This window comes from Coniophora puteana (assembly GCF_000271625.1).
Source record: "Coniophora puteana RWD-64-598 SS2 unplaced genomic scaffold CONPUscaffold_10, whole genome shotgun sequence".
Classification (NCBI taxonomy): Eukaryota; Fungi; Basidiomycota; class Agaricomycetes; order Boletales; family Coniophoraceae; genus Coniophora; species Coniophora puteana.
The window spans coordinates 1845863-1871835 of record NW_006913062.1 but is presented as its reverse complement, the minus strand read 5'-3'; the positions used below and the strand labels follow the sequence as shown (position 1 = coordinate 1871835).

At 51.5% G+C, this 25973-nt stretch overlaps 6 protein-coding genes across 6 annotated transcripts; 3 read left to right on the top strand and 3 right to left on the bottom strand.

Annotated features, from left to right (window-relative positions):
* Nucleotides 1–2413: 2413 nt before the first annotated feature.
* CONPUDRAFT_138842 (glycoside hydrolase family 27 protein) lies at nucleotides 2414–6744 on the bottom strand. Its single transcript, XM_007773491.1, has 20 exons — nucleotides 6574–6744; nucleotides 6251–6442; nucleotides 6048–6191; nucleotides 5982–5996; nucleotides 5904–5920; nucleotides 5789–5851; nucleotides 5656–5734; nucleotides 5514–5574; nucleotides 5425–5437; nucleotides 5207–5369; nucleotides 5037–5125; nucleotides 4931–4975; nucleotides 4855–4870; nucleotides 4763–4799; nucleotides 4651–4705; nucleotides 4586–4593; nucleotides 4433–4520; nucleotides 4065–4346; nucleotides 2657–3986; nucleotides 2414–2582 (listed from the first exon to the last, which is right to left on the bottom strand). Exons 2-19 carry the CDS (start codon nucleotides 6396–6398, stop codon nucleotides 3768–3770), a joined length of 1542 nt encoding a protein of 513 aa, XP_007771681.1. The 5' UTR covers nucleotides 6399–6442; nucleotides 6574–6744; the 3' UTR covers nucleotides 2414–2582; nucleotides 2657–3767.
* Nucleotides 6745–7153: 409 nt separating this feature from the next.
* CONPUDRAFT_138841 (glycoside hydrolase family 27 protein) lies at nucleotides 7154–9776 on the bottom strand. Its single transcript, XM_007773490.1, has 19 exons — nucleotides 9650–9776; nucleotides 9584–9598; nucleotides 9508–9524; nucleotides 9302–9443; nucleotides 9192–9249; nucleotides 9119–9131; nucleotides 8947–9050; nucleotides 8876–8892; nucleotides 8778–8816; nucleotides 8627–8712; nucleotides 8557–8570; nucleotides 8473–8503; nucleotides 8366–8418; nucleotides 8260–8314; nucleotides 8188–8195; nucleotides 8045–8132; nucleotides 7877–7990; nucleotides 7735–7812; nucleotides 7154–7675 (listed from the first exon to the last, which is right to left on the bottom strand). The coding sequence occupies exons 1-19, from the start codon at nucleotides 9723–9725 to the stop codon at nucleotides 7385–7387; spliced, it is 1299 nt and encodes a 432-aa protein (XP_007771680.1). The 5' UTR covers nucleotides 9726–9776; the 3' UTR covers nucleotides 7154–7384.
* A 1389-nt stretch (nucleotides 9777–11165) lies between these two features.
* CONPUDRAFT_60624 (uncharacterized protein) lies at nucleotides 11166–13825 on the top strand (the record flags this gene model as incomplete). The annotated part of the gene is made up of 2 exons (XM_007772921.1): nucleotides 11166–11353; nucleotides 13336–13825. Coding segments are annotated over 2 exons (678 nt in total), but the record flags the coding sequence as incomplete, so codon positions are not given.
* A 1933-nt stretch (nucleotides 13826–15758) lies between these two features.
* CONPUDRAFT_108685 (uncharacterized protein) lies at nucleotides 15759–16706 on the top strand. Its single transcript, XM_007773489.1, has 3 exons — nucleotides 15759–15835; nucleotides 15889–16073; nucleotides 16125–16706. The coding sequence occupies exons 1-3, from the start codon at nucleotides 15767–15769 to the stop codon at nucleotides 16615–16617; spliced, it is 747 nt and encodes a 248-aa protein (XP_007771679.1). The 5' UTR covers nucleotides 15759–15766; the 3' UTR covers nucleotides 16618–16706.
* Nucleotides 16707–18301: 1595 nt separating this feature from the next.
* CONPUDRAFT_128393 (enolase C-terminal domain-like protein) lies at nucleotides 18302–22515 on the bottom strand. Its single transcript, XM_007773488.1, has 10 exons — nucleotides 22440–22515; nucleotides 22254–22299; nucleotides 22092–22194; nucleotides 21909–22024; nucleotides 21727–21847; nucleotides 20984–21672; nucleotides 20712–20924; nucleotides 20000–20655; nucleotides 18778–19938; nucleotides 18302–18717 (listed from the first exon to the last, which is right to left on the bottom strand). The coding sequence occupies exons 1-8, from the start codon at nucleotides 22471–22473 to the stop codon at nucleotides 20571–20573; spliced, it is 1407 nt and encodes a 468-aa protein (XP_007771678.1). The 5' UTR covers nucleotides 22474–22515; the 3' UTR covers nucleotides 18302–18717; nucleotides 18778–19938; nucleotides 20000–20570.
* A 1126-nt stretch (nucleotides 22516–23641) lies between these two features.
* CONPUDRAFT_75308 (alpha beta-hydrolase) lies at nucleotides 23642–24474 on the top strand (the record flags this gene model as incomplete). The annotated part of the gene is made up of 2 exons (XM_007772995.1): nucleotides 23642–24070; nucleotides 24130–24474. The coding sequence occupies 2 exons, from the start codon at nucleotides 23642–23644 to the stop codon at nucleotides 24472–24474; spliced, it is 774 nt and encodes a 257-aa protein (XP_007771185.1).
* Nucleotides 24475–25973: the final 1499 nt, after the last annotated feature.

The following is a 25973-nucleotide window of genomic DNA, read 5'->3' as shown; positions in this document are numbered from 1 at the left end:
CCATGTTAGTTGCAGTTCTCTTTAGCATGCACCACACTAGCCGCAGAAGAGTTTGGCATGCACCATGTTAGCTGCAGATGGATCTAGCCTGCACTATGCTAGCCGCAGATGAATCTAGCATACACAATACTAGCCGATGATGAATTCAGCACACACCACGTTAGCTGCGCATGAATTCAGCGTACACCATGTTAGCTGCAGTTTAATTTCGCATGCACCATGTTAGCCACAGATGAATTCACCACGCACCACGCTAACCGCAGATGAATTTAGCATGCACTATGTTAGCTGCAGTTTCATTTAGCATGCACCATACTAGCCGCAGAAGAATTTACCATGGGCCACACTAGCCGCACATGAATTTTGCACCACATTAGCCGCAGATAAATTCAGCACGCACGACATTAGCCGCAGATGAATCTAGCACGCACCATGTTAGCTGCAGCTCTATTGAACATGCACCACAATAGCCGCAGTTCCATTTAGCATGCATCACATTAGCTGCAGATGAATCTAGCATGCACCACACTAGCTGCAGACTAATTTAGCACACACCACATTAACTGCATCCCAATCTATCATGCACCATGTCAGCCACACTTGCACACCACAATAGCTGCAGTTCAATCAACCATGTACTGTGTTAGCCACACTCATGCACCATGTTGGCTGCAGCTCAATTGAGCATCCACCATATAAGCCACAGTTAAAATAATCAAATCTCGGTTTCTGATTTATTTGTTTGATTTTTTAGGTGAGAAAACTGGTGAAGTGTTCTTGTATTTTCTCCCTTATTTTCTTTCGATTTTTTCTCCTCAATAATTGGATAGCTTTGATGTATTCATATTTAGTTATCTCTCAAATAGTGTACCAAGAAAACTAAACAAAAACTAGTTTGTACCTCTCTGTTTTTGTTATCATTAATATTTGTTTTTTATTGTGAAAACTTCAAGCATTTACTATATAAAAACCCGAATAAAAGCACGCACATTTTAGCTAGATGCTATCCAGTTTTTTCAAACTTTTCAACCGATTTTTATCCACCACATATGGTGAGAAAATCACAGATTTTTATCCAATATTACATCCTGAAAAACTGTGAAAACAATTTGGGTTTTTTTCCTGTTTTCCCACAGTTTTCTGCCCTAAAAAACTTGACTGTGCATCCAGTGGAAGAGGTATGACAACTGCGCCAGTAAGCTTCATGCATTGCGATGTAATCATGATCAGTCCATCAGGAACATCGTGAGTACCTGGTTTAGGCTTGTACAGGCCTGTATCTACTTTGTACAAGGTTGCCGGAGTTGGTGCCAGGGCAAAGTTCACAAGTCAATCAGAAAAACCAGAAACTTCACAAGTTTGCACGCCCTGTTTGTCGCTACAGAATATATTTGTCGCGTATTGACTAAATAAATGGGGTGCACTGCCGCGAAATAGATGGAGCGGGCGTGAGAAAGGAAAACAAAGGGATGCTGCGGACTTAAATCAAAAGAAGATTTCAGTGAGATTCGAACGCACGATCGCCCGAACATCATAGCAAGCATGCCATCGGAATTGTGATGTTGACCGCTGCACCACGACAACGTTGAACCAGTATATAACTTTAGTTTATATAGCCCATCTCTGCGGGACTTAGTGAAATTCCCTTCAAACGCTCGACACCAGTATGCCCTTGTTACACTTGTTGATACATGTATGAGGCAAGCACTGTATTTTGATAAGTGAATGATGAAATAGAAGTAGGCTTGATATTTAACTTGTAGCATCATAATCCCCTAGTGAGGACAAAATGCGTCAACAGCTAGGGTGATTGACAGAATTTTCACTAAGTCCAACAGAGATGGGCTATATAAACTAAAGTTATTTACTGGTTCAACGTCGTCGTGGTGCAGCGGTCAACGTCACAATTCCGATGGCATGCTTGCTATGGTGTTCGGGCGATCGTGCGTCCGAATCTCACTGAAATCTTCTTTTGATTTAAGTCCGCAGCATCCCTTTGTTTTCCTTTCTCACGCCCGCTCCATCTATTTCGCGGCAGTGCACCCCATTTATTTCGCATTAAATGTCCTAAATAGTCGAAATACAACATTGTCTTGCCTTGTGGTCTTGGCCGACCAGGCACAAGGCCTCGAAAGTTTCAAAAGTCCGTCCAGAAGGTCACGATGTTCCTGATGTCTTTTATGGCGTCGTGTACTCAAAATCCCTGTGTGTATCGGCGTAAGAAAGATTCCCTTTGGGAAGCAATGTTATGAGCTAAAAGTTGATCAGCGTTGAACGTTGAAGCGCTGGGTAGCCCAAAACTTAGTACATGGATGACAACATAATGCTGCTATTCTTAGGACTGCCGCCCAAATGAGCGATGTCCGTATAAGCACGCGGTCTGACCTATCAAAGGTTGGTTCCAGCCTGAGCACAACCACTCGCTGCACATATGAGAACATCCTCCCATCCACTCCAGGCTGTTGAAGAATCACTCAGGTTATTTGATGGAGAGAATAACGACCCAAGATCATTCGCATCTTACCCCATCAGATCTATGTCACAGTTCCTGGATGGAACGTACACTGCCCCTAAAGCTAAAGGTTCGCTCTGATTCCGACTCGAAGACCGACACTAGTACAGTACTGATGTGATTCTGGTGATATTCCCTTGACAGAGACGGCCTCAGCTGAAGGAGCTGGTGGATCTCAGGGACTTAGCAATCCAAACATCTCCATAACACTTGAGAAGACGTCTGCGGATTCTGGGACTGAGGTACGTCTTGCGTGAACATAGAGCAACACATCGCTCAGTTGAGTGGGGGGTCAAGGGACAGCGCAACGACGAGCTCCTCCACAAATACCTCGCATTCACACCCCGATCGAAGCCGGTGCTCGTCAACCAAACAGTCAAAACAATCTTCTTTAAAGCCGGCCACGAGGGTCTCTTCGCCGTCATAGAGTCCTACCTCGACCACATCCAGTGGACCCGCCGCCTCTACTACCACAACGACTCCAACCAACCCGCGAAACACGAAGCCGAGCTGCCTACGCACCTGCACTACACGCACAACGAGTCGCTCGGCATAAACCTCGGCATCGGCGCGGCACTCACCGGACTCGAAGTCTCCACGTCCGTCGAGCACAAGATCTTCGCAGAGACCGAAACAACCACGTCAAACACAGAAAAACTCACAATCCCCGTAGATCCCAAATCCTCACTGTACCTGTACCAACGCGACTGGCACTTTACCACCAAAGTATGGTTCATCTCCGACGCCTGGGCCGAGCACCGCACGGTAGGCTCGGGCGCGGGTGATGACGTTCTCGCCGTCACAACAAAACAGGTGATCAGTGCACCCGAGTTCATTGCGATGAAGAGACCGCTGGAAGGTGAATTGGAGATAGACGTTCTGCAGGCTGACAGAAGGTATATGCCGACGATCCGTAAGTGGGGGGACCTCAGCGGTAAAGCGAGGAGCACCCTGTCGGGCCTTGGTGTCGAGCCTGGCCCGCTTACATTTTGGCGCTAGTGGGGGTCGGTTTGTTGTCCTTCTCATTTTGATGCTATGTAGTAAAATCCAAGAATCGTATATTGCTCTGTGGTTGTTCGACACAAGCGAAAATGTGTATATACAACGCGTAGCGTAAGATGCAGGCTTATAAGCCGGGGTAGATAAAGCGTACATGTTCCTGTCAAATCGTCATCATAGTTCATCCGTTTATCCGTCGTCTTCCTGCCTCTTTCCCAACCCCCCTCGAAACTGACCTTCATCGCATATAACCCCCTCACTGCGGCATCAGCCCATCATACACAACCTTGTGCGGCGGCCCGACCAGCGTCCCGTTCTCGCGGATACACCACTCGAGCTGCGCACACGCCGGCTCCAGGTTCGCCGGCTCATCGCCCGCATCTTGCAGCAAGAGCGCGACGACGCCGTGCGCGGGCACATTGTGCGCCGTCACGCTGCGAACCGCAGTACCATTGTCCGTGTGCGTCCACAAGTCCTATTATCAAAACCGAGCCCACCCCTTCGCGTCAGAAACCACTCTTCCGAGGAGCGGGAAGAAAGCAAGACTACTCACGCGAACATGATACTCCCTCCCAGCGCGAATCCACGGGCTCTCCGTCAGATTGAAATACATATCCGCGGGCGCATCCAGCGTGTTGATCATCATCACCACCGTCCCGTTCTCGCTCTCGCCGCTCCAATACTGCGCGGGGTGCAGATCGTCGTATGTCCAGTCCTTGCGGTTGAGTCCCCACCGGAAGGGCGCGACCGAGGAGCCGACGACAGGGTCCTGGTTGATCGCGATGATCTCCTCGTTCTTGAGGATCGCGAGCGAGTCGTTAGGGATGTTGGCCAGCTATGCAAGTTCCCGAGTGTTAGTTGGTGAGCAGGGATCGAAAACGAGAGGGAAATGTAGGAAGTGGAGAAGAGAGAGACACGTACGTTGGTACCAATGAACAGCGGCGACTTCATCAACGCCCAGGCGGTGAAGTGCGTCTTCTGCTCTTCGTAGTTCAAACCGGCGTTACCACTAAAAGTTATGCGTTAGAAGACGTGTTCATACGGCTAAGCGGCGGCGATGGCAAGAGAACGTACATCTCAAGCTACAATAAATGTCGGGTCAGTCACAAGTTTAGAAAGTTGTAGGTATAGGTGCCTACCATATCCATATCATTGTGTCCGTAGAAGTCGCTCGCCCAAGTGATGAACGAGTTCCTGTGCCATTCACGTCAGTTCTACTTTCTCAACCAAGCGGTAATGAAGGGTACAGACTGGTTGATAATGCTCGCAACCGAAGGCCAGTTAGCGCCTGCACGTTCTCATTAGCACACATCGCCGCCATGACGTCCTAAATCTTCGCATACCAATGTCATCCGTCGTCTATAAGTTACTCTGAGTCAACACCCTGCATATACACATACAACAGTCAATGAAACTCACCCGCCAGCTCTGGCCATACCGACGTCCCCAGACCCAACCTTGCTCCTACACCCGACAAAGCCCCGTTGAGCCAATCAACGGCCAGTAATGAAACGAGAGTACTTACTCGTCCCCACTCGCACAGCGACAACACCATCGGCTCCTTGCCCGTCTGCGCCGCAAGCTCGTTAATCGCCCGCCCCATGCGCTGGAAGCCTATCGCCCATATTCAAATTCAATATCAGTGACACACTCGCAACCACGCAACAATGACAGCCAGAGGATAAATCAACTCACGGCCTTTAATATTCTCCCTCGTCACATTATCAAACGGCACCGCGCAGTTATCATACTTGAGATAATCAAAGCCCCACTCCTCATGGAACAGCTGCGCATCGCGGTCCTCGTTGCCGAACGAGCCGGGGTAGAGCTGGCACGTGAACCAGCCCGAGTCGCTGTACTGGTGTGACCGTCAGCTAGTGGTTTAGATCAACTGCACAACGAAAAGGACGCACGATGCCGGTTTTCCTGGGTAACGAGGTACCCATAGCGTCAGTAAGCTAAAAGCAGGGGACACGAGGGAGGAAGAATGGGTCAGGCTCACAATCCGAGGTCGTGGATCTTGTTCGTAAGTGTACGCATGCCATGCGGGAACTTGTCTGGGTCTGCAGCGCCCTTGGTCAGTTCTCTGTCTCTGCTCCTCTCACATCTTGCGGAAAGTTGGGGCAGGGTGAACATGAACGTACCTTCGACAATGTTCCCCTTGGCATCGCGCTCTTTCAGAGAGTAGCAGTCGTCAATGTTGACATAGTTGTAGCCGACGTCCTGTGTTCGACGAGTCAGTTTGAGAACTGAGTGAAAGCGAAAGAGAAGATGTACGGTCAGACCATAGTCCATCATCTTGTATGCGGCTTCAAGCACCCTGGCTTCGCTAATGTCGCACTGTAAGATCTTGAGTTGCGGTCGCATTAGAGGAGATGAAGATAGAACATACATAATATGCATTCCATGCTTTACATCGCAGCCCAACGTTAGCACCACCATCACCCACTAAAGAGTGCTTCACACGTACTGTTGTATCCCATAACTGTACTACAAGGTCAACGACGACTCGTCAAACATGCAAGAGAACACGCACCAGGCAACTTTGCAACACGCATATCCGTCGCAGGCATGGGCGGAGACGGACGCACAAACACCGCCAGGGTACCAAATGCAACACCGATGACAATACATACGAGGGACGTGAGGATGGATGTCATCATCGTCTTGTTTCGGAGGCCTAATGACCATCTCAGTCAGCCCGCCGCTCGACCACGAGGCTAGGTCAAGGGAACACACCATTGCGAATAGACAGCTCCTCTCTGTAGTACTGGCTGTGTGTCGTCCCGGTGCTGAGATCCGACAACGTCCGTCGTCTTCCGCCTTGCGGGAACGAAGGCGCAGCGGAGGGCGAGCCGCTCGTAGGGATCGCGCCGTAGTTAGACATTGGGAATTGGAACTGCCTAACCTCCTCTTGCAGGTCCGCGCGAGCTTTTGATGAGGATGACGCCAGCGGCATGATGAGGGGATGTTTCGAGCCAAACGAACGAGCGTGGTGGTGTGCAGTGGGAAGAATGGGTTGTAAGTGAACAGCGCAGTGGAGCGGGATTCAATGTACGTACAATGCGGATAATGGAACTATAGTTAGCGTACCCGCGCAAGCGTAGGAAATAGAATTCGGTTCGCTTCTGTTGGGATCCGAACTTGCACCCGGCTATCCAATAAGTGAGTGGGACGAGGGCGTAAATACGCAGGAAGGGAGATGGAGAGACGGACGTCAAGATGGTTGCGATCCAAGTCGTCAGAGGAAAGAAAGGCAAGTGCGGGGCGTCCCTTGGCTTGTTGCCGCCCTGGTCAGTGCGCAATGTGGGGTAGCAATTGCACCCGATCAATACAGTTGGTCACGCTCCACTTTAGCCGAGCTAACTTTGCCCTTGGCCTCGGCGTCTCATTGAACATGCTCCTCCAGTCCAGAACATGAAGTTATCGATCTCAGACAGACCAACGATAATATAGATGTCGTCTTTTGGCCTTTACGGCTTGTGGTTTCCTTCAAATCTACCTTCTCAGCCAGGGCGTTCATTTCTCAGGGGCAAGCGCAGGGTTTCCCTTTCCAACCATATCTCTGAATCAAGACTAGTGCTACTACAGTCCCGCACGATCAAGCACCCTGCAAGAAACTTCCCGCACTCTCTGACTTTCGGGCTTTGAGATGTTTCCCTTGTTCAAGTGTAGCAGAGTAGTAGCTGCAACTGTACATACATACAGAAATTGGGAGCCTTCGCCGAACTCTACCAGTCCTTCTCTGGTGTTCGCATCAGAGCCAACACAGTTCGGTTTCATCCCGTTTCCATGATGACCTAATTTCTTCAACGCACAAAATGGTACAAGATAAACAAGACAAATGATATTTCCCTTGGCCCATCCCATGGCTCAGAACCCAGGCCAATACTGCGAATAACTCGTTCCGTTCTCTGCCATGCAATTATGCAAGTCCTCACCCGCACACGGCGGGAACAGGCCCTGGGGCTCGGGGCCCGCCTCGGTGAACAGCAGTGCCGCGACGCCGTGCGATGGCACGCTGGCCGCAGTGTAGTTGCGCACGGCCGTGCCGTTGTCGGTGTGCGACCACAAGTCCCGGACGCTGTACTGAATGCCGGCGCGCAGCCAGGGCGACTCGGTCAAGTTGAAGAACATGTCCGCGGAGTCGTCGAGTGTGTTGATCTATCGTGTCATTCATCAACACACCGTGTAACTACAGACGAGGTATGTGAGGAACGTACCAGCATGATGACAGTCCCGTTCTCGCTAGGCAAGCTCCAGTACTGCGCAGGATAGGTGACGTTTGTGGTCCAATCCGGCTAGAGAGTACAGTTGTCAACAATCATTCGCTACAGTCCATGACGGAGAATGTGGCAGACGCACGTTGAGTCCCCAGCGGAATGGCGACACGCTCTGCCCGTACACATTGTCCTGACTGATCGCGAGAATCTCGCTGTTCGTCAGAATTTCGACGTTCTCCTGGCTAATGCTCGAGAGCTGTGTCCCATGTCTGCGTCAGCATCTCTCTGATACTGGTCAAAACTCACGCACATCGGCACTTATAAGGAGAGGCGACTTCGCAAACGCCCACACGGTGAAGTGCGTCTTGGACTCGTCGTACGTCAGGTTCCCGTTACCACTAGCTCGTTCGTCAGATTTGCGACCACCTTTGATATAATGCATCGTCCACTTACATCTCCAACTAAACGGGTCGCACAGGCCTGGGTCAGCTTGTATACCACAAGATACGCGGCCAAGATACGTACAATGTCCAGATCATTGTGCCCATAGAACTGCGATCCAAAGTTGACAAACGAGAGCCTGGCCTCTCAAATCAGGATGCTGTCTACCTAACGATGCGAAGAGACGTACTGGTTGATGATACTCGTAAGGGACGACCAATACGGTGAGATATCCTCATCAATCTAGTCGCCACGTCAGGTTTCCATATGTGCGCACACGAAGCGACAAAGACATACCCGCCAGCTATGGCCAACGGACGCACCCCAGCTTCACCCAAGCATTAGTATCCCGATCTGAAAGCAAATCCACCGAGAACTCACAGCCAAACTTGACTCTACAGGCACAGCATACCATTAACACCGTACACGTGCTCAGGAGGGAGACGCTCACCCAGCCCCACTCGCACAGACTGAAGACGAACGTCGTTCCCGTGCTGTTCGCGACCTTCTCGAGCGCGTCCTGCATGCGCTGGTATTCTTCACGTGTCGTATTGCACGTTAGGGCTGCATATTCCATCCAAAGAGGCGGGTAGTGCACTTACTACCGAGAATGTTCTGCTGCACATCGTCGTCGAATGGGACTAAGGGAGAGTATTAGCCAGCTGAGTTGATCAAGACATTGCAACGTTTATATACTTACTGGCACAGTTATCATACCTATTCGTCTCACTGATCAGTAGAGTTGACCAATGGATGGAAAGAGAGACGCACTTGAGGTAGTCAAAGCCCCAGCTCTGGAACGTCGCCGCGTCCTGGTCCTCGTGGTCAAACGAACCCATGTACCCCGCGCAGGTTTGCCAGCCGGAGTCCGAGTACTGTACCGCAAAGTCGGATCAGCCTTCCAATGCCCGGCCCGGTGGGAAAGCATGCGATGAACACTCACGATACCGGCTTTGCTACACAACCCACGAACAATGATCAGCTCCTAAGTGCGGAAAGAGGTAAACTGTACATACAATCCCATCGAGTTGAGCGTAGCCGTGTAGTTGTTCATGTCGGGGAAGAGCGTCGTGTCTATCCATCCTCCATTAACAGCCATGTCATCACAAACACAAGAAAGACTCACTGTACTGGATCTCGCCCGACGACGAGCGATTTGTGACGCCCCAACAGTCATCGAGGTTGAACTGTGTGTACCCCGCATCGAGAAGGCCGAGGGTTTTCATGTACTGGGCTTGTTGAAGCACGAGCTCTTGGGAAATGTCGCACTGTTTCATAGACGTGTTATGTCCAGCAAAGGCCATGGAATGAGTGGCTCTATGCGTGACTTACGTGGTATGCATTCCAAGCTATACAACCAGTCAGGTTCAGACATCCATCGCCTTCCCTTCAGAACGAATAAACTCACTGTTAAAGCCAAGAACTATAGGGCGCAGTGAGAATCGATGCCGATGACGTCATGCAGAACACTCACCGGGCAACTTCGCAACGCCATTGTTGAGCGCGACCGCAGCAGACGCGTACACGAGCAGAGCAGCAGCACCGATCATCCTGGGCGTCAAATCTGCAGACTGGACGGGAAGCGAAAGGGAGGGAGGAGGGTTGCAGCGCGTGAAACCGTGAGTGAAATACCCGGCGGGCTACTTATAGCCCCACTCAGTCGTCCATTGATTCATTCATCGAATCCCCAACCCGGTGTCCGGGGAATGCACACCCAATGCGCGCGCACTCATGACCACGATTCACGCGTACGCGTCGCATATGACCGTCCGACCTGTCGATCCCTGCCATCGTGCTCAATGCCCGCCGGCACAGAGGGACTCGTGATGTTTGCTCGTGATCGCGCGGCGCATGCATGCGCGTCTCATTTGAGTCCGCTGGTGCCGGGAGGCACACGTTGCCGGTCACTAGCCTTCACTAGCGCTACATGACAGGCAATTGGACGTCAGACTAATCACATGAAGTTGAGGTGAGGGAGACATTCTTTTAAGAGAACGGCTTCAGTCGAGGCATAACCTCGTCAGTCATGCTTTTGCAGTATCCTTGATGGAGCAGCTGGAGAAGGGGCGTCATCAGTACGGAAATAACACGATCTGAGGTGCTACGGTACTACTTGCCACTGGGTGTGAGTACTCCGAATCCGACCGGCTTCTATAACTTTCTCGTACCCAAAAGCGGCCCGAGACTGCATGCATACGGCGTTTACAGAACAATAGAGCGAGCGCATGGGGACACATGTATGATACAAATGGAAGGTTCAGTGGGTTCTTCCTACACGAGTGGGAGGCGCATGACCCATGTAGTGCCGTAAGAGAGGCGAAGTGTTACGGACGTTGCGGTCAAAAAGTGCCGAAGCCAAGTGCTCGAGAATGCGTGAGAACATTTATGTAAGTCCGCCACTGCCGGGCGTCGAACAGTTCTAATAACAGCTCGGCGTTCAAACGTTCAGCACTATGAGCTAGGTAAATCAACTACTGCAAGTCATCTTTCGAGGCCAACAGTAATTGCGTTTGGATACAAGAGCGCTGAATTCCTCCGTAAATGAGCGTGCATTTCACACTGTGATTCAGAAATTCCAACCTTTTAACGCATAGATCGCAACCAGCCCTCCGCCAGTTCACTTAGGCTTTACCGGACTGGAACATGACCTATAATCGTGGGACAAAGGGCTATGATTTCCTCGGAGCTAAGTTCTCTCTTGAGAGACACGTTTTACCTGCGCTGATCGTAGGAGAAGCCTTCAGCGCCGTAATCTCAGCCACGGGCGTTACCATTGAGCTTAAGCATCATGCATCAGGTGCCATCACAGATATCGATAAGCGCTGGTATGGTCTGATATAGCCCAACGCGTTACTAGCTTTCACCAGCTCTACGATGCCATCGACCAAGCAAACCACTCACGACAACACCTTTTACTTCTCCTATGTCACCTTCAGGGTAATGTCCTTCAAATCTCGTCCTGATTCAACCCACCAACCCATCATCGACCTCAGGTGGAAAATACACTTTTCCGTGTCCCGCGCCATGAGTTAGAGCATACTTCCCGCGTCTTCCGCGACATGTTTCTCATCCCTTCCGGTGCCGATCACCCCGAGGGCGAGAGCGACGAACATCCGATTGTCCTGGAGAACACATGTAGCTATGACTTTAGGCAGCTCCTGCGAGCAATGCTTTGCGGGTGCGTATAGGCATTCCTCTAATGAACGCTGTACAATATATCCTCGTCTTTCAAGACAATTACTTATCACCGGATTTAAAGCAGCAACGATCGAGGATCTATCGCAGAGACACAACCCACCACGTTCAAAGAGTGGTGCTCTGTGATCAAGCTATCCCATCGATGGGAGATGAGTACATTGTACGACCTGGCTCTAAAGAAGGCCGATGACATGGGCAATATCGACCCGGTGGAAAAGGCAGCCTTCGCTTTCAAATACGACATACAGACCTGGCTCCTTCATTCCCTCAACGACATCGCTCGCCGAGCTGAGCCGCTATCACAGCGCGACGTTGATATTCTCGGTCTGGGCACCGTATTAAAGCTAGCCAGGGTGCGGGAAAGTATCACAACACGTGGTAATGTCGGGCCCAGAACGGCAGAGCGGTACAACTTCACTTCCGTGGTCATGGAGGCATTCTCTAATCACCTTCCCAACATAACATCCGAAACTCAACATGACTCGGACCGCTCGCAAAGCCTGCCAATGCCGGTAGCACACGACGAATGGTGGGAATAATAGGGGGGTGGCGGAGCAGGATGTAAGGAATTTAGTATACGATCTTAGAGTCAGTTACGTCGAGGTGTAGTTACCATATGCATATAGTCATCCATGTATACTACCATACAACAATCAATGCTACTTCACTCGCCTGTTGCTTGCAGCCTCCTACTACATTGGGTTAAACCAAGCAAAGGGATATTATTGAAAAAGGCTCGGATGTCTTCCGCGACATGTTAACTCTCCCCACCGGATCACAGACCGCAGAATATTTAAGTGACAAAAACCCAATCATTCTGGAGGGCATAGAGAGCTATGATTTCAAGCGGCTCTTTAGAGCGATATTAACCACAACGTATGATGTCAGGTATGTCACCACTTTCAAGTAGATACTAGCTCATGGAAACACAGAAGTCTCATAATCACCTTGCTCCGTGATAATACTCCTAAAACAATGAGCATCAATTGCCCCTCTGTTTACTCCTCCAACTACGTTCCAGATGTGGAAATCTGCGTTCACACTAGCACATGATTAATGGGAGATGAAACAACCTTTTCAGCATCGCCAAGGAGCCTGCCGTGTTTCCAATTGATACTATTGAGAAGGCAGAGCTTTCTCTGACCTATAACATGAGCTACTGGCTTCTCGAGGCATCCAATGCCATCGCACAAAGAGAAAAACCGTGTTCAGGGTGCGATTTAGAGGTCCTAGGTCTCGACAATATCCTAAAGCTTGCTAAAGTTCGTGAGAACACCTCATGGGGTCATGTTGCGGAGAGAAGGCTTGGATTTCAGATCCGCAATTAAGCAGGTGTTGAACAAGCATTTTGATACACCATCTAGTGCGCATGCATAACCAGCTATTTTTCTTTATGAGTTCGAAGTGACCTGTACAACACTATACATCAGCTTTCCTTTCCAAACTTCGACGAGCTAATAGTTGCTCTCTAGCTACAAGTGAATTTTGATAAACACGACCCGCGTCTAGATATTCCTTCGCTATCATTTAGAGCTCCGATAATTAGAGCTCCAACTTACACGCCACATGATTCCAATCGAGGCGATAGGGGCTACTCACTCCTAAGCTGAAACCATGACCCTCTCCGCACAAGCCGTGCATGACAGAGTTTACTACTTTTCAAATGTCATATTGAAAGTAAGTCGCATGCATGATGTATCACTCGGGCTGACGTAAGTGATGACAGGTGGAAGATACGCTCTTCTGTGTTCCCCGTCATGAGCTGGAACGCTATTCCCCCATATTTCGAGACATGTTCTTGGTACCCTCAGGCTCTCAAGCTGCAGAAGGAGCAATCGGTGAGAGTCCCATAGTGCTAGAAAATGTTGGGAGCGATGAGTTCCGGCAACTATTGAGAGCTATGTTCTGTAGGTGTGTGGGCATTCTTGACCATATTGTGTCTTCTGTGTACTGAGCACCAAGCCCGCCGTTGAATACCCACAGAGAAGACATGGGAGGGCCGGACGACAGTCTACCTGTCACTTTTGAGGAGTGGACCTCAGTCATCAAGCTTTCCCATCGATGGGAGATGAGCGCGGTGTATCAGCTTGCATTAAAGCGAGTATCTGACCTAAAGGACGTTGACCACGTTGAAAAGGCTGCTGTCGCGCTCACGTACGACATACAAGAGTGGATCAAATCAACGATAAATGATATCGCTCGAAGAGATGAGCCACTCTCGCGACGGGAAGTCGACATACTGGGTATAGACACCGTGCTCAAGATAGCTAGGGTTAGGGAGAGCATCGGGCCGAGAGGGACTATCAGAAAGAGAAGCGCGGCGCGTTTGGACTTTGGGTCAGTGATAACGGAGGTTTTTGAGGAACGTTTTCCAAAGAAAGCGGTCTCGCCGCCAAAGCCCGCAAAGACTACTCCGGCAAGGGTCATCTCCAACTCGTCTGACTCTGATTAGTGTACAGTGTAGCCGCAGTGTCTGGCATGGTGGACGCCACATTCACTACTACAAACGGTCTGAGTATCTGTTACCTGTAAGTTTTGCGTTCTCATATCAAGAGGGCTTAGTAGTTGTCAAATGGTATACAGTGTAATGAAATGTATCGGATCTCATATCGTGCAGTATTAGCTTACCCGCATTGACAGAGTTTCTATTTGATCAGCATGAACCTGGAAGTTGGTAAATGTGTAGCCATGATTAGATTAGCACGTGCCTGATGGTAGAGGCCGTAAGCACCAAAAATTAAACAAGACAACTGATGATTCCATATCGTAAAGTGCAGCCCATTTTGAGCCCATTGGACCTGTCAGTGATAAACCCCATCCCATCAGTCCACTGTATGCCTCAATGGATGCATGATCACTAAAATAAGGAACAGTATCTCTCACAGCATTCTTCATTACCAGCTCGCCTGTAGATGCACTCAGACTCCGTGAGCGTAATTGGTGAAACCCAGTGTCTTTTTGGGTGAGCGGAGAAATTTCAGGTGATTGTCTATTGTTTGACATACGGAGACAGTGACGGTTGATTCAAGCTCCGATATATTGGGAAAAACACAGACGAAAATCTCCGGAACGGCCTTTTGAATCCGAACCATGATGCATGAGTGTCGACAGGAAAGGCAAGGTGAAAAGTGTGCATGACGACCTCTTTTACTTCACGAATGTAACCTTCAAGGTGAGCCAGTACACTTGCTACCTTCACTGCTGTTATAAACTAAAAATCCCACAGGTAGAAAATACCCTCTTTCGTGTTCCTCGTCACGAGTTCGAACGCAGTTCAGATGTTTTTCGTGACATGTTCCTCGTGCCTTCCGGTAGTGGCACCCCTGAAGGATCCAGCGACGACTGTCCCATTGTTCTGGAGGGTGTCATGAGCTACGACTTCAAGCAGCTGCTGAGAGCTATGCTATACAGGTAAGTCGCGGTTTTACTCAGCGCGCGATCTTTCGTGCAACATGTTGAAATACACACAGGAGAGGCAATTAAGGCCCAAAGTGCACGTCACCTTCCACCTGGAACGAGTGGATATCTGTCGTTAAACCCACGCACCGTTGGGAGATGGTCGAGATATACAAACACGCTATCAATTGCGCCGACGGATACTCTGGGCTTGTGGATCCGGTAGAGCGGGTTATCACTGCGAAGAAATACAACATCGAAGAATGGCTTCACCCAGCATACCTGGACATCGCCTATCGTGAAGAGCCACTTTCGGAGATAGACGTCAACACGCTTGGGTTAGACACCATACTGAAACTTGCGAGGGTGAGAGAGAGCATAGCGCGCAAAAGGGACTACAGTGACGACTTGCTGGAGGTCCTCAAGGTATTCGATGAGCCGGTATCAGGCCAAAGGCCAGCGAAAAAAAAAACCAAAACAGTGCATGAGTAGGGTCTTGATGAATCTTTGTAGGACTGCTTTGATTCGTACGCGTGAGCTTGGCGCTTTCTCATCGTCTGTTTCTTCACATCACGTTCTACAGTACTATAGGTGATATTGTTTCAGCAGTGTCAGTAGTGTCCGCCTGAGTCTGCAAACTGTACTCGTATCGCCCGTGACAGCTGCTTGAGCCATGCCGCCAAAAGCTATCAGTATGAACTCTGTCTTATCCGCCTGCGAAAGCTGAGGAAATGTGAAGGAGAACCTGTATTAGTAGATAGTACTAGGATGCGTCCGTGACATTGATATGTACGGTATCTGAAGAACAGTGCGTGTCGAGGGTTGGTCGAGGGTGACTTGAATCCAATTATCGTGAATGGGAATTCGTACAAATGGTGATATCCCACTCGCTTCAAGAGTGGTAGCTCATTTGGGGCTCCGAGTGGCAACCAGCCCCAAAACATATATAATATTACTCAGCGATGCGACGGGTTCTGAACCGGAGACTTCTCTTGCCATGAACATTAGCGCGAAGGTTACCAGAGTCCCCGACGACTTATTCTGCTTCACAAATGTTACCTTCGCTGTGAGCTATGTTACTCTTGATCTACAGTGGCTCCCTGACCCAGCAAATCTCAGGTAGAAAACATGCTCTTTTGCGTTCCTCGCCAGGTCTTTGAGCGGAGCTCAGAAGTTTTCCAGGACATGTTCTCTATGCCATCAGGCAATCAAAATGTCGAGGGCAAAGATGCAGAACATCCTATCATCTTGGAGGATGTGACTAGTTCCGACTTCAAGCAACTTTTGAGAGTGATGTTCTCCAGGTGAGCAATCCCATTTCATTATGCCAACCGCACCCATTCATCTTCCCGTAGGTCAGACCTAGACGGTCCTGATACTACTCAACCCCTCACCTTCGACGAGTGGACCGGTGTTATCCGGTTAACTCACAAGTGGGAAATGCGAACACTGCATCAGTCGGCTATCAACAGTGCTAGCAAGATGTCTGGCGTCGACCCTGTGCAAAAACTCTCTATAGCTATGGCATACCACATAGAGGAGTGGCTTCGCCCGGCGCTCAATGGTATTGCTTGTCGGAAAGAAACGCTTTCGCCGAGAGACGTCGAAATCCTTGGCGTGGATATGGTCCTCAAGCTCGCTCGAGTCAGAGAGGACAGCTTGACCAGGGCTTGCTTGGGGAAAAGAAAAACGGAGGATCGGGATTTCGAGGTGACAGTTGATAACGTGTTTGGCGACTTCTTGCCACAAAAGAAAAGGGACACTGACAGGCCACGGCTTCTCATATCGACCAGCGTTGGGAATCGGATGACAAGCTTTCCGGATGGGCGCAGGCGACGTCTTCTGTGACACACGATGGCTTGTAATACTGAGTAGAATGTCATTTTTGTTTGCTTATCCGTACTATACTCTGATTCTGATTCAGAGTTGGCTGACGCAAATGATTTAATGACTCACTCAGCGTCGAGCGCCGCATCTTGGTGTCGGCTCCGCATCAAAGACGTGTACCGAGAGGCGGGATTTCCGTAAATGGACACCCGACGTGCGCCCACCGCCCTGCCGACGCCCGCCGTGGCCGCATTTGGAAAGCCAAGGGCGCCCCTGTCCCGAGTTGAAATTGAATTCGAGTCACTGTGCTCACGTGCGTGACGCGTTCTTTGGCGTGGCGGTGGCAAGATAAATGAGCGCGCGAAACGAGGTAGCCGCGCCCCTGTCTCCATTCTTCTTTACGCCCTTTCACCCTCGCCCTGCTTCTCCCCCCTCTTTCATCGCTACCTCCACCATCCCACCCTAGACCTCAGCAGCATGGTCGCAACGAAACCACCCAAGGTTGTAAAATATTCATATGCCGAACGTAAGTGGCCCGGTTCACTTTAGACGCCGCCAATGAACGCTAACGTGGACTTCGCTTATCTTTGTTCTAAACCCACGTCACACCACTTTCTCGTCATGCAGGCGTCCTTCATGCGTTCCCGCAGGCACAGAAGGACCACCGACGACACAGCGTGCACATCGCTACTCTACGCGCCCAAGGTAAGTCTTCTCGGCCTCTCCGCCTCCAGACCACCAATGCACGTCATGTCACCCAGTCCGCAAGCTAGCCGACGAGCGCAAAGACAAACTCGGACCACGATGGAGAGCATGGGTAGGGAAAGCCGTCCACAAACTAGTACGTATTCCTCACTGCTGCGCAGCACCGGACCTTCGAATTGACATCCTACATAGGAGGAACAAGGGCTCCTTGAACAGCAGGACTCCACCGGTCACGTAAGCATGACGCCGGAGGGTAAAAAGCTGTATGTCTCCATTTTTTCTCCCCGCCCATGGCCCGCCGGCCTGACATACCCATAACAGAATCGCACAGGCGCGCAAGAACCTGCCGGAAGATGCCGCAGTCAAGGCGATCGTCAGCCACTACGGGACACCCGGCAAGAGCCCCCGTAAACGGGCCGCATCGCGCAGATCGTTCGCACCAACGGACGCAGACGAAGGTGACGATGAATACATGCCTGCAACTGCACCTTCTAGAAGGATTTCGGGCACTCCTGCATCGAAGCGCCGAAGGGTGACGATTGGTGGCGCGACGCCGGGTATGAGTGCCAGCCATGATACACCGTCGAAGCCTATCTCCAAAATGAATAAAAACGAGGTTAGCCACCCACGTTGTCAAAGAACGGAATAACTTACAGTATACTAATGACTTTGAACCCCTGAACCTCAGCTCAAGGCAGAAATCAGGGCCCTCCAGCGCCTCCGCCTCCAGCACTCCACCCCGTCCCACCGCAGCCATGCCGCCGCTTCCGAAGGTCCCGAGGACAGCCCTGCTGACAGTGTCAGCGGAAACCTCACAACTCGCCTTCGCGAGGCCGTAGCCATGAAAGAATCGGAGCTCAGGAAGATGCAGCATGAGCTGTTCGTGGTCCGCGCGACGCAGACCCCGGCGAGTCGCGTTCCTGCCTCCTCACGGTATGTCACTGCCTTACCATCATATTTCCAACTTCTAAGAGTGAATAACTGATATTTTGTATCAGAAACACCCCCGATACAAGCCTCCCCCGGCTCCCGCTCGCCCGCTTCGGCGTCACGCGCACCCAGTCCGGTTCGATCATCCCGGACATCAGCATGCGCCCCACCCCCGCGCCATCCGATCACGAGGAGGTTCATGTACATGAACGCGCTGAGAGCGAGCTCACGGATCTCGACGACATCCAGGACCTTTACGCGGCACAAGACATGGACGACGGCGCGGACTTTGGCGAAGGAGCTGATCAGACGGAAAATGACGACCGAGCTGAAGACGTTTTCCCTCAGCTTCTCCCGTCAAAGACTGTTCCTACCGACCGGCAGGTCGCGACGCCTGCGTCTTCCGCGCATAACGAGGAAACTGAAGACGATGTCTCGGAGCGCTTGAAAAAGACAGAAATCAGAGTATCGGAGTTGCAGCGCGAGGTAAGCCTCCTGACCATCGTATGCAGCCTACGGGTCCTAACGCACTGTTTGTTGATAAAGACTACCAAGCTTCAATCCATTATCCAGAATCGCGACACCCGCATCGCCCAGCTCACGTCAGATATCGAAGCCCAGCGCGCTACAAACGTGGTAGAGCTTGAGAAAGTCACCGAAGAACGCGATCAACTGCTCGAGAAGCAAAGTTCGTTGGTGAAGGAGCTCGCGACCGAACAAGCACGGTCGCAAGGACTCGAGTCAGGCCGCCAAAGGCTCATCAAAGAGATCGGATCACTGTCTTCAGCCATCGCAAAGGCCGAAGAAGAGAAGAAGGCTGCCGAGGATCGCGCCATCGACCTCTCCTGCGAACTGGAGACAGATAGAGCAGCGCTTGAGAGTGTCAGAGCCGAGCTTGAGAGCGTCACAGGCGAACGCGACACCTTCGTCGTGGATCTCACAGCCGCCTCTGCTTCGCTCGGTCAAGCACGCGCCGAGCTCACCTCAGAGCACGAGCAGACCACTGCCCTAGCAAATCAGCTTGATAGCATGCGCGGCGATCTTACCGTCGTTTCTGTTGACCTCGTCACCCGCACATCCGAGCTCACTGCAGAGCGAGAGACTGCCGAAGCACGCAAAAATGAGCTCGACAGCACGCGCCAGGACCTCATCCATGCCCTGGAGCAGCTGAACAGAACAAAGTCAGGGCTGGATACTGCGACTGCGAAGCTCGACTCCGCCGAGGCGCAGCTCATCAGAACCGCAGAGGAGCTGGCTGTGCGGGACGAAGAGCTCGTCAGGACCTCCGGGGATCTAGAGAGCACCAGTGAGGCTCTCGTGTCTGTCCAATCTGAGCTCGAGACCAAAGCTGCCGCCCTTGCGGCCGCCGAAGAAGACCTGTCCAGCACCCGTGCCTCCCTTAAGGCCCTGCAGACGGAGAACACCACCCTCCTCTCGGATCGCGCCGCCCTGCAAGCCATTGCGCAGCAAACCGCCGACGAGCTCTCGGCCCAAGCTCAGGCGCATGAACAAGCAGTCGCATTGCTCCAGTCTGATATCGAAAGCCTCCGCAGCGCCAAAGACGAGCTCGAAGCAGGCCTACAAGAGCAGATCGAATCGCTCGAGGCCGAGCGCGCAAAGGACAGAGCCAAGATCGAGAACCTCAAAGAGGGTTACGTCCGCCTCAGAGCGCTGCAGATGAACGCACTGCAGGATATCGAGGAGCAGGTAAGTCTTACCGTCCGCCTTGTGATGGTCGTGGTACAGAGCTAACCCACGACACTGACAGATCGCCTCCGTGTCCTCTCCCAACTCCGACAAGGCGATGCTGTTCTCTAATGGCGCCGCGACTCCGCGCACATCGGACTCGGCGACTTCCCCTGGGAGGAGCCCCAGCTACACCAGACTGACCCGTGACGGGCGCTCGGCGGAGACGATCGCGGGCGGAGACACGTTCTCTGGCTTGCTGGCTGGCGCCCTGCCGTGGCCTGCGACTGCGTGAGCGAGGCAAGGTTTATGTTATCTTTATCCTCATCTCCGTTTCTTAACATATGGTCTACTACTCTCTTCTTGTCTTGTATCCAACTTTGATTTGATCCCTAGCCCTTGCATTCTATATCTTTTTGTCTACCACACCCCCATCACAGAACACTCCATCACATGTATTTCTATGTCTTCTATGAGCATGCGCAGCCTTCCATCATCCACATCCGCCTCGTCTCTTGTCCGCCTTGAGAGATTTAAGATAGCATTTTCTAGTATTACATACATACTCTATAAACGTTTATTCTTGCATGGTACATCCTTGGCGCACCCTTGATCAGCATAACATACTTATACACCATATCTAAGCCCAACGTTTACTTCGACCCGCCCTTGGCGCTAATCCAATACGATCCGTTAGGCCACTCGTACTCTGCAATACTGTTCTTGTGCATCTCAATACTGCGGTCCCGCCACATCAGCATTGTCATCGTAGTAAGTGAGGTTTAAAAACGCACCTATAGCCCTCTGCAGGGTTCGAAGGGACGTTGTATCGCCCATTGGAGTTGATCGAGCACGGGTAGAGGAAGTGCTCGTGCAAATGGTCGACGAACTCGAGCACGTTGCGCTCCATCGTGCCCGAGACGGCAATGTAGTCGATCAGACTCAGGTGGATGACGTATTCACAGAGGCCGACGCCTCCTGCATGGGGACATACTGGGATGCCGAACCTGCGATTTCGCCGTTAACAGCGCACACTGAAGAAAGCAGAAGGCCAGCGAAGACGTACTTGGCAGCCATGAGCAACACACTCAGCACCTCGCTGACGCCCGCCAGGCGACACGAGTCGATCTGGCAGACATCGATCGCCTCCGCCTGCAACAGTTGCTTGAACACCATCCGGTTATGCGCGTGCTCGCCCGTCGCCACACCGATCCCGTACGGCTTCAGCGCCTTGCGCACCGCCGCATGACCAAGGATATCATCAGGCGCCGTGGGCTCCTCGATGAACCACGGCTTGATCGGCTCCAAGCTCTTCACATACTCAATCGCCTGGGGCACATCCCACACCTGGTTCGCATCGATCATCAGCACCGCGCCCGTCGGGCCCGCGTTCTTGCCCAGCAGCGCGGGGCTGTTCGGATCCCGCCCCTTGCTCCCGGGCGGGAGGTACTGCGGGTCGTCGATGATGCTCCGGATGATCTGCCCGCGGCGCAGGTCCGACGCGGCGTCGGCGCCGACCTTCATCTTGAAGTGGTTGAAGCCGGCCGCGACAGCCTCCTTGGTCAGCCGCGCGACCTTCTCGTCGCTGTACCCGAGCCAGCCCGCCGAGGTGACGTACGCGGGGTAGCCGACCTCGCGGACGTGCGCCTCGCGCGCGGCCTTGGTCGCTTCTTTGGCTTTGAGCATCGCAAGCGCTTCTTCCTTTGTGAGTGCGTCTGTGATGTAGCGGAAGGCGGTGGCGCTGACGAGTTCTTCCTATGGCATATCGTCAATACGGTGCATGCTATTTGACGAAGGGCGGGAACGGACAGGGGTCATGTCAACAACGAGCTTCCACAGCGGCTTGTTTCTCGAACGAGCGAACATATCCCAGAGAGCGTTGTTTACAGCACCAGCTGCAATGTGGACTACACCCTTTTCAGGACCGATCCTGCGTCACACCTTTCGCATGAGCATACGAGATTAACAGAGCTGTGCGGGGAAATGCTTACCACCGCAGCTGCGGGTCCGCGCACATGTAGTCCCAAGCCGCGCCCATGCTGGAGAAGAGCGACTCCGGGTCCTTGCCGATGAGACGTTTCGAAAGCTCAGCCATCGCTTGACAGACCTAACCATCCATACGTCCCCCTCTTAGTTCTACATAATCTGTGAATAAACATGAAAGGACGACGCACAATTTCATTTCCGCGACCGATGGTAAACGTCATACCATGGCCAACAAGACCGTTGTCCGCGAAGAGAGAAACGTAGGCGGACGAGTAGTCACACTCCGTGTTCCTGTATCGACGTCGCGTTTGGTGAGAATGTACAAGTTACTCGACAGGGATGCGACGTACATGGCATCCGTTCCGTCGCCCGAGAGCGACGTCGGAAATCGAACATCTGTAGCACATGCCTAGTCAGCATTGGGCTGTCTTCAATCTCACATAAAACATCATGATAAGAATAAAGGGTAGGCAGGCCGCCGATGGCAATATGGGTCCCAGATCTGAAGATGATGGCAACATGAGTAGGAGACATACCATGGATCTCGTAGTGAGTGATCTTAGCCGGCATACTTTCTCAACACGAGGCAACGAGCTATTAGGCACAATCAAGCGTTGGTGGAGGGAGGCGAAGAGAGGACTGTGTGTCCGAAGACTGGGAAACGGGGTGAGCTGACCTCCCGCCCGCGTTCTGCCCCTGTATTTATAGCACACGAAAAGTCCCCGGAGGTCATAAGCCTCTCGGCCCGCCGGTCCGGTGCGCGCACTTCCCGAAGACGAGGCCGGGTTGGCCCCGGGACAGGTTGGAGCTCGGATGAAGCGGCTGTAGGCGGTGATGAAACGTAACTGTTGAGCGAATAGGTGATGTAGACTGACGTCGACCAGCCAATGGCACCCGTGAAGGGAATCGCGATACCGAGGTTGACTGCGCGTTTTCGCATCCTATGTTGGGCAAGGGAAAGTGCGGCCAAAGATGGTCTTCATTTTGTGCTCTTTAAGCTTTAAAGATCCTTCCGATGGGTCAGTGAACGAGCTTGAGAGGCTAGAGCATCTCATGCTGGGTGGTGATCGAGTCGTGTGACGGATGGATGCACACTTGGCACAGTTGCTCACGGTGGTGGAAGAAGTCAGAACAGAGCTGCACTGCCACAATCGCCAAAACGGTGACACTAAGTCTGGTCGGAGCTAAAAAGTCGAAGTATCCGACTGCCACGACTTCACAAGCTTCATTATCAATGTGCCAGTATTCATTCCAGGTGTTCCCTGAGTCCCCACAGACAAGAATTCCCTACATTTCCTGCTCACAGTGTCCTGCCTTTTCTGCTATTGACAAACACGAAGCTACCTATCACCAGAACTACCAAGAACAGCAAGAACCCCGGCGTCTGCGAGTTTTCATAGCGATTGCACACTCTTTAAACCATTCTTTGATGGAGGACCCGCCATGTTTGACATGATTGGGGCGCTCATTTCTAAACCTCTGGCATTTCTGCTACCATCAGATTCGCTTTTGTGGTTAACGCTGACCCAATCTGAAAGGGCCGCAATCCTCTAACGTTATAGCCTAGTCCATACATGTCAGCACGCGCTGTAGCCGGCAATTAGCAAAGGCACAAGGACAGGATGCATCAAACGAGGTAAGAATGCCAATGGGCGACAGACCGATCAACAAGGGTACATGATATTCACGGCATGGCTATAAGAATGCGACCTAGCCTTCCCTCTGGCTTGCTGCAACAATGTCCCATTTGACCACCGAGAAACCAACTGTACTAATCATCCACGGGTGTTGTCACACACCAGAACATTTCAGCGACTTCCGTGATTTATTACACAACCAAGGTTACCCCACCGCCTGCCCCTACCTCCCTAACACAAAGTGGCAGGCACCCGAGCCGGCTGCGATGCTCCAAGACGACGCTAACGCTGTCAAGGATGCACTTATTAGACTCGTCGAAGAAGGAAGGAAGAAAGTCATCGTCGTCGCGCATTCGTATGGCGGTATAGTTGCTAGCGAGGCTGTGCTTGCCGAGTTCGGACGAAAGGCGCGAGAGGAAAAGGGAGACTCTGGAGGCATTCTCCGCATTGTCTTCATATGCGCGATTCTCGTCCCAGTAGGGGTGAAGCCTTGGGAGTATCACGAACCCTTGCCTGACGTCAAAATGGAAGTGAGTGGTATTATGAATCACTGTCCAATGACAATAGCGTCTCAACGTACTCTCACCAGGGAACTGACAGGTTCTCCATGCATAACCCCGGAGAGATGCTCTACAACGACATCAATGAACATGAACGGCAGAGTTTCATAGACTTACTTGTTCCATCGTCGATCTTGGCCGCAGCTGGAGCTCCTGAATACGATGCGTACAATCACCATCCGGTGTCTTACCTGTTCTGCAAGAAAGATAACACATGTCCCTTCCATAAGCAGGAAAATCAAAGGAGAGACATACTCGATAAATTGGAGGGCGACTTTAAAAGCTACATGATTGATGACGGCGGACATTCGCCCTACATATCTCATCCACAAATAGTCGTTGACTTGATAAATCATGCCGCAAATTCGTCGTAGTACTCCAATACAAACGCCCACCAATGCCCATATCAATCCAGCTCCCTGTTTCCTATTTCCTCTTCCCCCTACTCATTAAATCGCTATCTGTGTTGTTCATAATCGTTGATCTATTCTCAATGGTACTACACTGTAGATATGATGGAGCACTCCGAGAACACTGAGGGTGATCCATCATCCCCAGTCGCCCGTGCATGTATCATCCCTAGTACTGTGCCATACTGAACTTGGTGTTAAGTTGGTTTATAAATCTTCATCCGAAACGAACAGTACTAGTATTATTGACATGGTAAAGTACCAGCTGTCCACGAGTGTGATGCTGATTTTGACTGCGTGTGTTCTCAACACACTCTGTGTTGGATGTCGTGGGTCTTTACTTTGCACACTTTATTCCTTGAAGGTGCTTCCGTTTGCTCTGATTGAAACAGGAAGCTCGAGGCATCGTTATGGTAGGTTGATGGGCCTTAAGACAGCAGCTGGATGCTCTTTGGGTGCATGTAATCGATGGTGGACAGCAGAAGAAGAAATAAAGCTGCCCTAGCGCCGCACTGCCACGACTGACAGGACGGAAAAACCGAGGCGGTACCAGTGGGTGACAGACCCACAAACACTTAAGGCTAAATGAAGTTTTACATGGTTATAAGAATGCGATCCAGGCCTCTCTATTCTTCATCACAAGATGACTCGCTTGACCACCAACTCCGAGAAATCGACTGTACTCATCATCCACGGCTGTTGGCACACACCCGAGCACTTCAGTGATTTCCGCGCCTTGTTACACGATCAAGGCTATCCCACTGCCTGCCCCCACCTTCCTAGCACAAAGTGGCAGGCGCCAAAACCTGCCGCGACGCTCCAAGACGATGCCGATACCATCAGGAACGAGCTGAAGAGGCTTGTCCAGGCAGAAGACAAACATGTTATTGTCCTCCTACGGAGACAGAGTTGCTAGTGAGGCTGTGTTTGCCGAATTTGGACAAAAGGTGCGCGTGTCAGATTTACGTCTAGTATTCGACCCTTTACGGCTTTATTGGTTCATCCAGAAGCCTCCTGTACGGCGATGTTCCTCTACGAGGTCTACAAGTAAACACCGCCTTCATACGTCTATTCTGGCGCTAGGTATCCCATTGGTACTTTTAGCGCTCACGCATTCGTGTGGCTCCGCGTTCATCGCATAGGGCCACGTTCATTGCTTACGTAGCCGTCCTGCATTACCGTGGGACTTGGACTGCATAGTAGTTACGAATACGGTAGTGACTTCACACGCTCCTGTCATATATATACAGTCGCTACCATGAATATCATCTAAGTCTTCTCTTTCCACCGAACGACTACCATCGTCAGCCTACCAGCTACCAAGCTACCTACTCAACCTCCAACACTAACTGCCCGGTGAGTTCGCGCTTTCATAGACTTCCCAGCTATACTCGCGATCGTCCTTTGTCAGGTTAGTGAGCCCCGCGGGGCGCGGCGGAGCCTAGTACCTCAAGGCGGCTTAG

Bases quoted from the DNA above. Each gene is read 5' to 3' on its own strand.
- CONPUDRAFT_138842 (XM_007773491.1), bottom strand. From the start codon at position 6,398: ATGTCTAACTACGGCGCGATCCCTACGAGCGGCTCGCCCTCCGCTGCG. The intron at 5,735-5,788 runs GTACATCTTCTC...CGTCGAACACAG, and splicing joins TGATGGACTATGGTCTGACC to GACGTCGGCTACAACTATGT. The intron at 4,347-4,432 runs GTACGTGTCTCT...GAACTTGCATAG, and splicing joins CGCTGTTCATTGGTACCAAC to CTGGCCAACATCCCTAACGA.
- CONPUDRAFT_138841 (XM_007773490.1), bottom strand. From the start codon at position 9,725: ATGATCGGTGCTGCTGCTCTGCTCGTGTACGCGTCTGCTGCGGTCGCG. The intron at 8,315-8,365 runs GTACGTCTCTTC...TTGAGAGGCCAG, and splicing joins CTTACGAGTATCATCAACCA to GCTCTCGTTTGTCAACTTTG. The intron at 7,991-8,044 runs GTGCGTGAGTTT...CATGGGACACAG, and splicing joins CTCTCCTTATAAGTGCCGAT to CTCTCGAGCATTAGCCAGGA.
- CONPUDRAFT_108685 (XM_007773489.1), top strand. From the start codon at position 15,767: ATGAACATTAGCGCGAAGGTTACCAGAGTCCCCGACGACTTATTCTGC. The intron at 15,836-15,888 runs GTGAGCTATGTT...AGCAAATCTCAG, and splicing joins TCACAAATGTTACCTTCGCT to GTAGAAAACATGCTCTTTTG. The intron at 16,074-16,124 runs GTGAGCAATCCC...ATCTTCCCGTAG, and splicing joins TTGAGAGTGATGTTCTCCAG to GTCAGACCTAGACGGTCCTG.
- CONPUDRAFT_128393 (XM_007773488.1), bottom strand. From the start codon at position 22,473: ATGCCGGCTAAGATCACTCACTACGAGATCCATG. The intron at 22,025-22,091 runs GTGCGTCGTCCT...ATGGATGGTTAG, and splicing joins TCGGTCGCGGAAATGAAATT to GTCTGTCAAGCGATGGCTGA. The intron at 20,656-20,711 runs GTGCGTTTTTAA...GCGGGACCGCAG, and splicing joins AACCCTGCAGAGGGCTATAG to TATTGAGATGCACAAGAACA.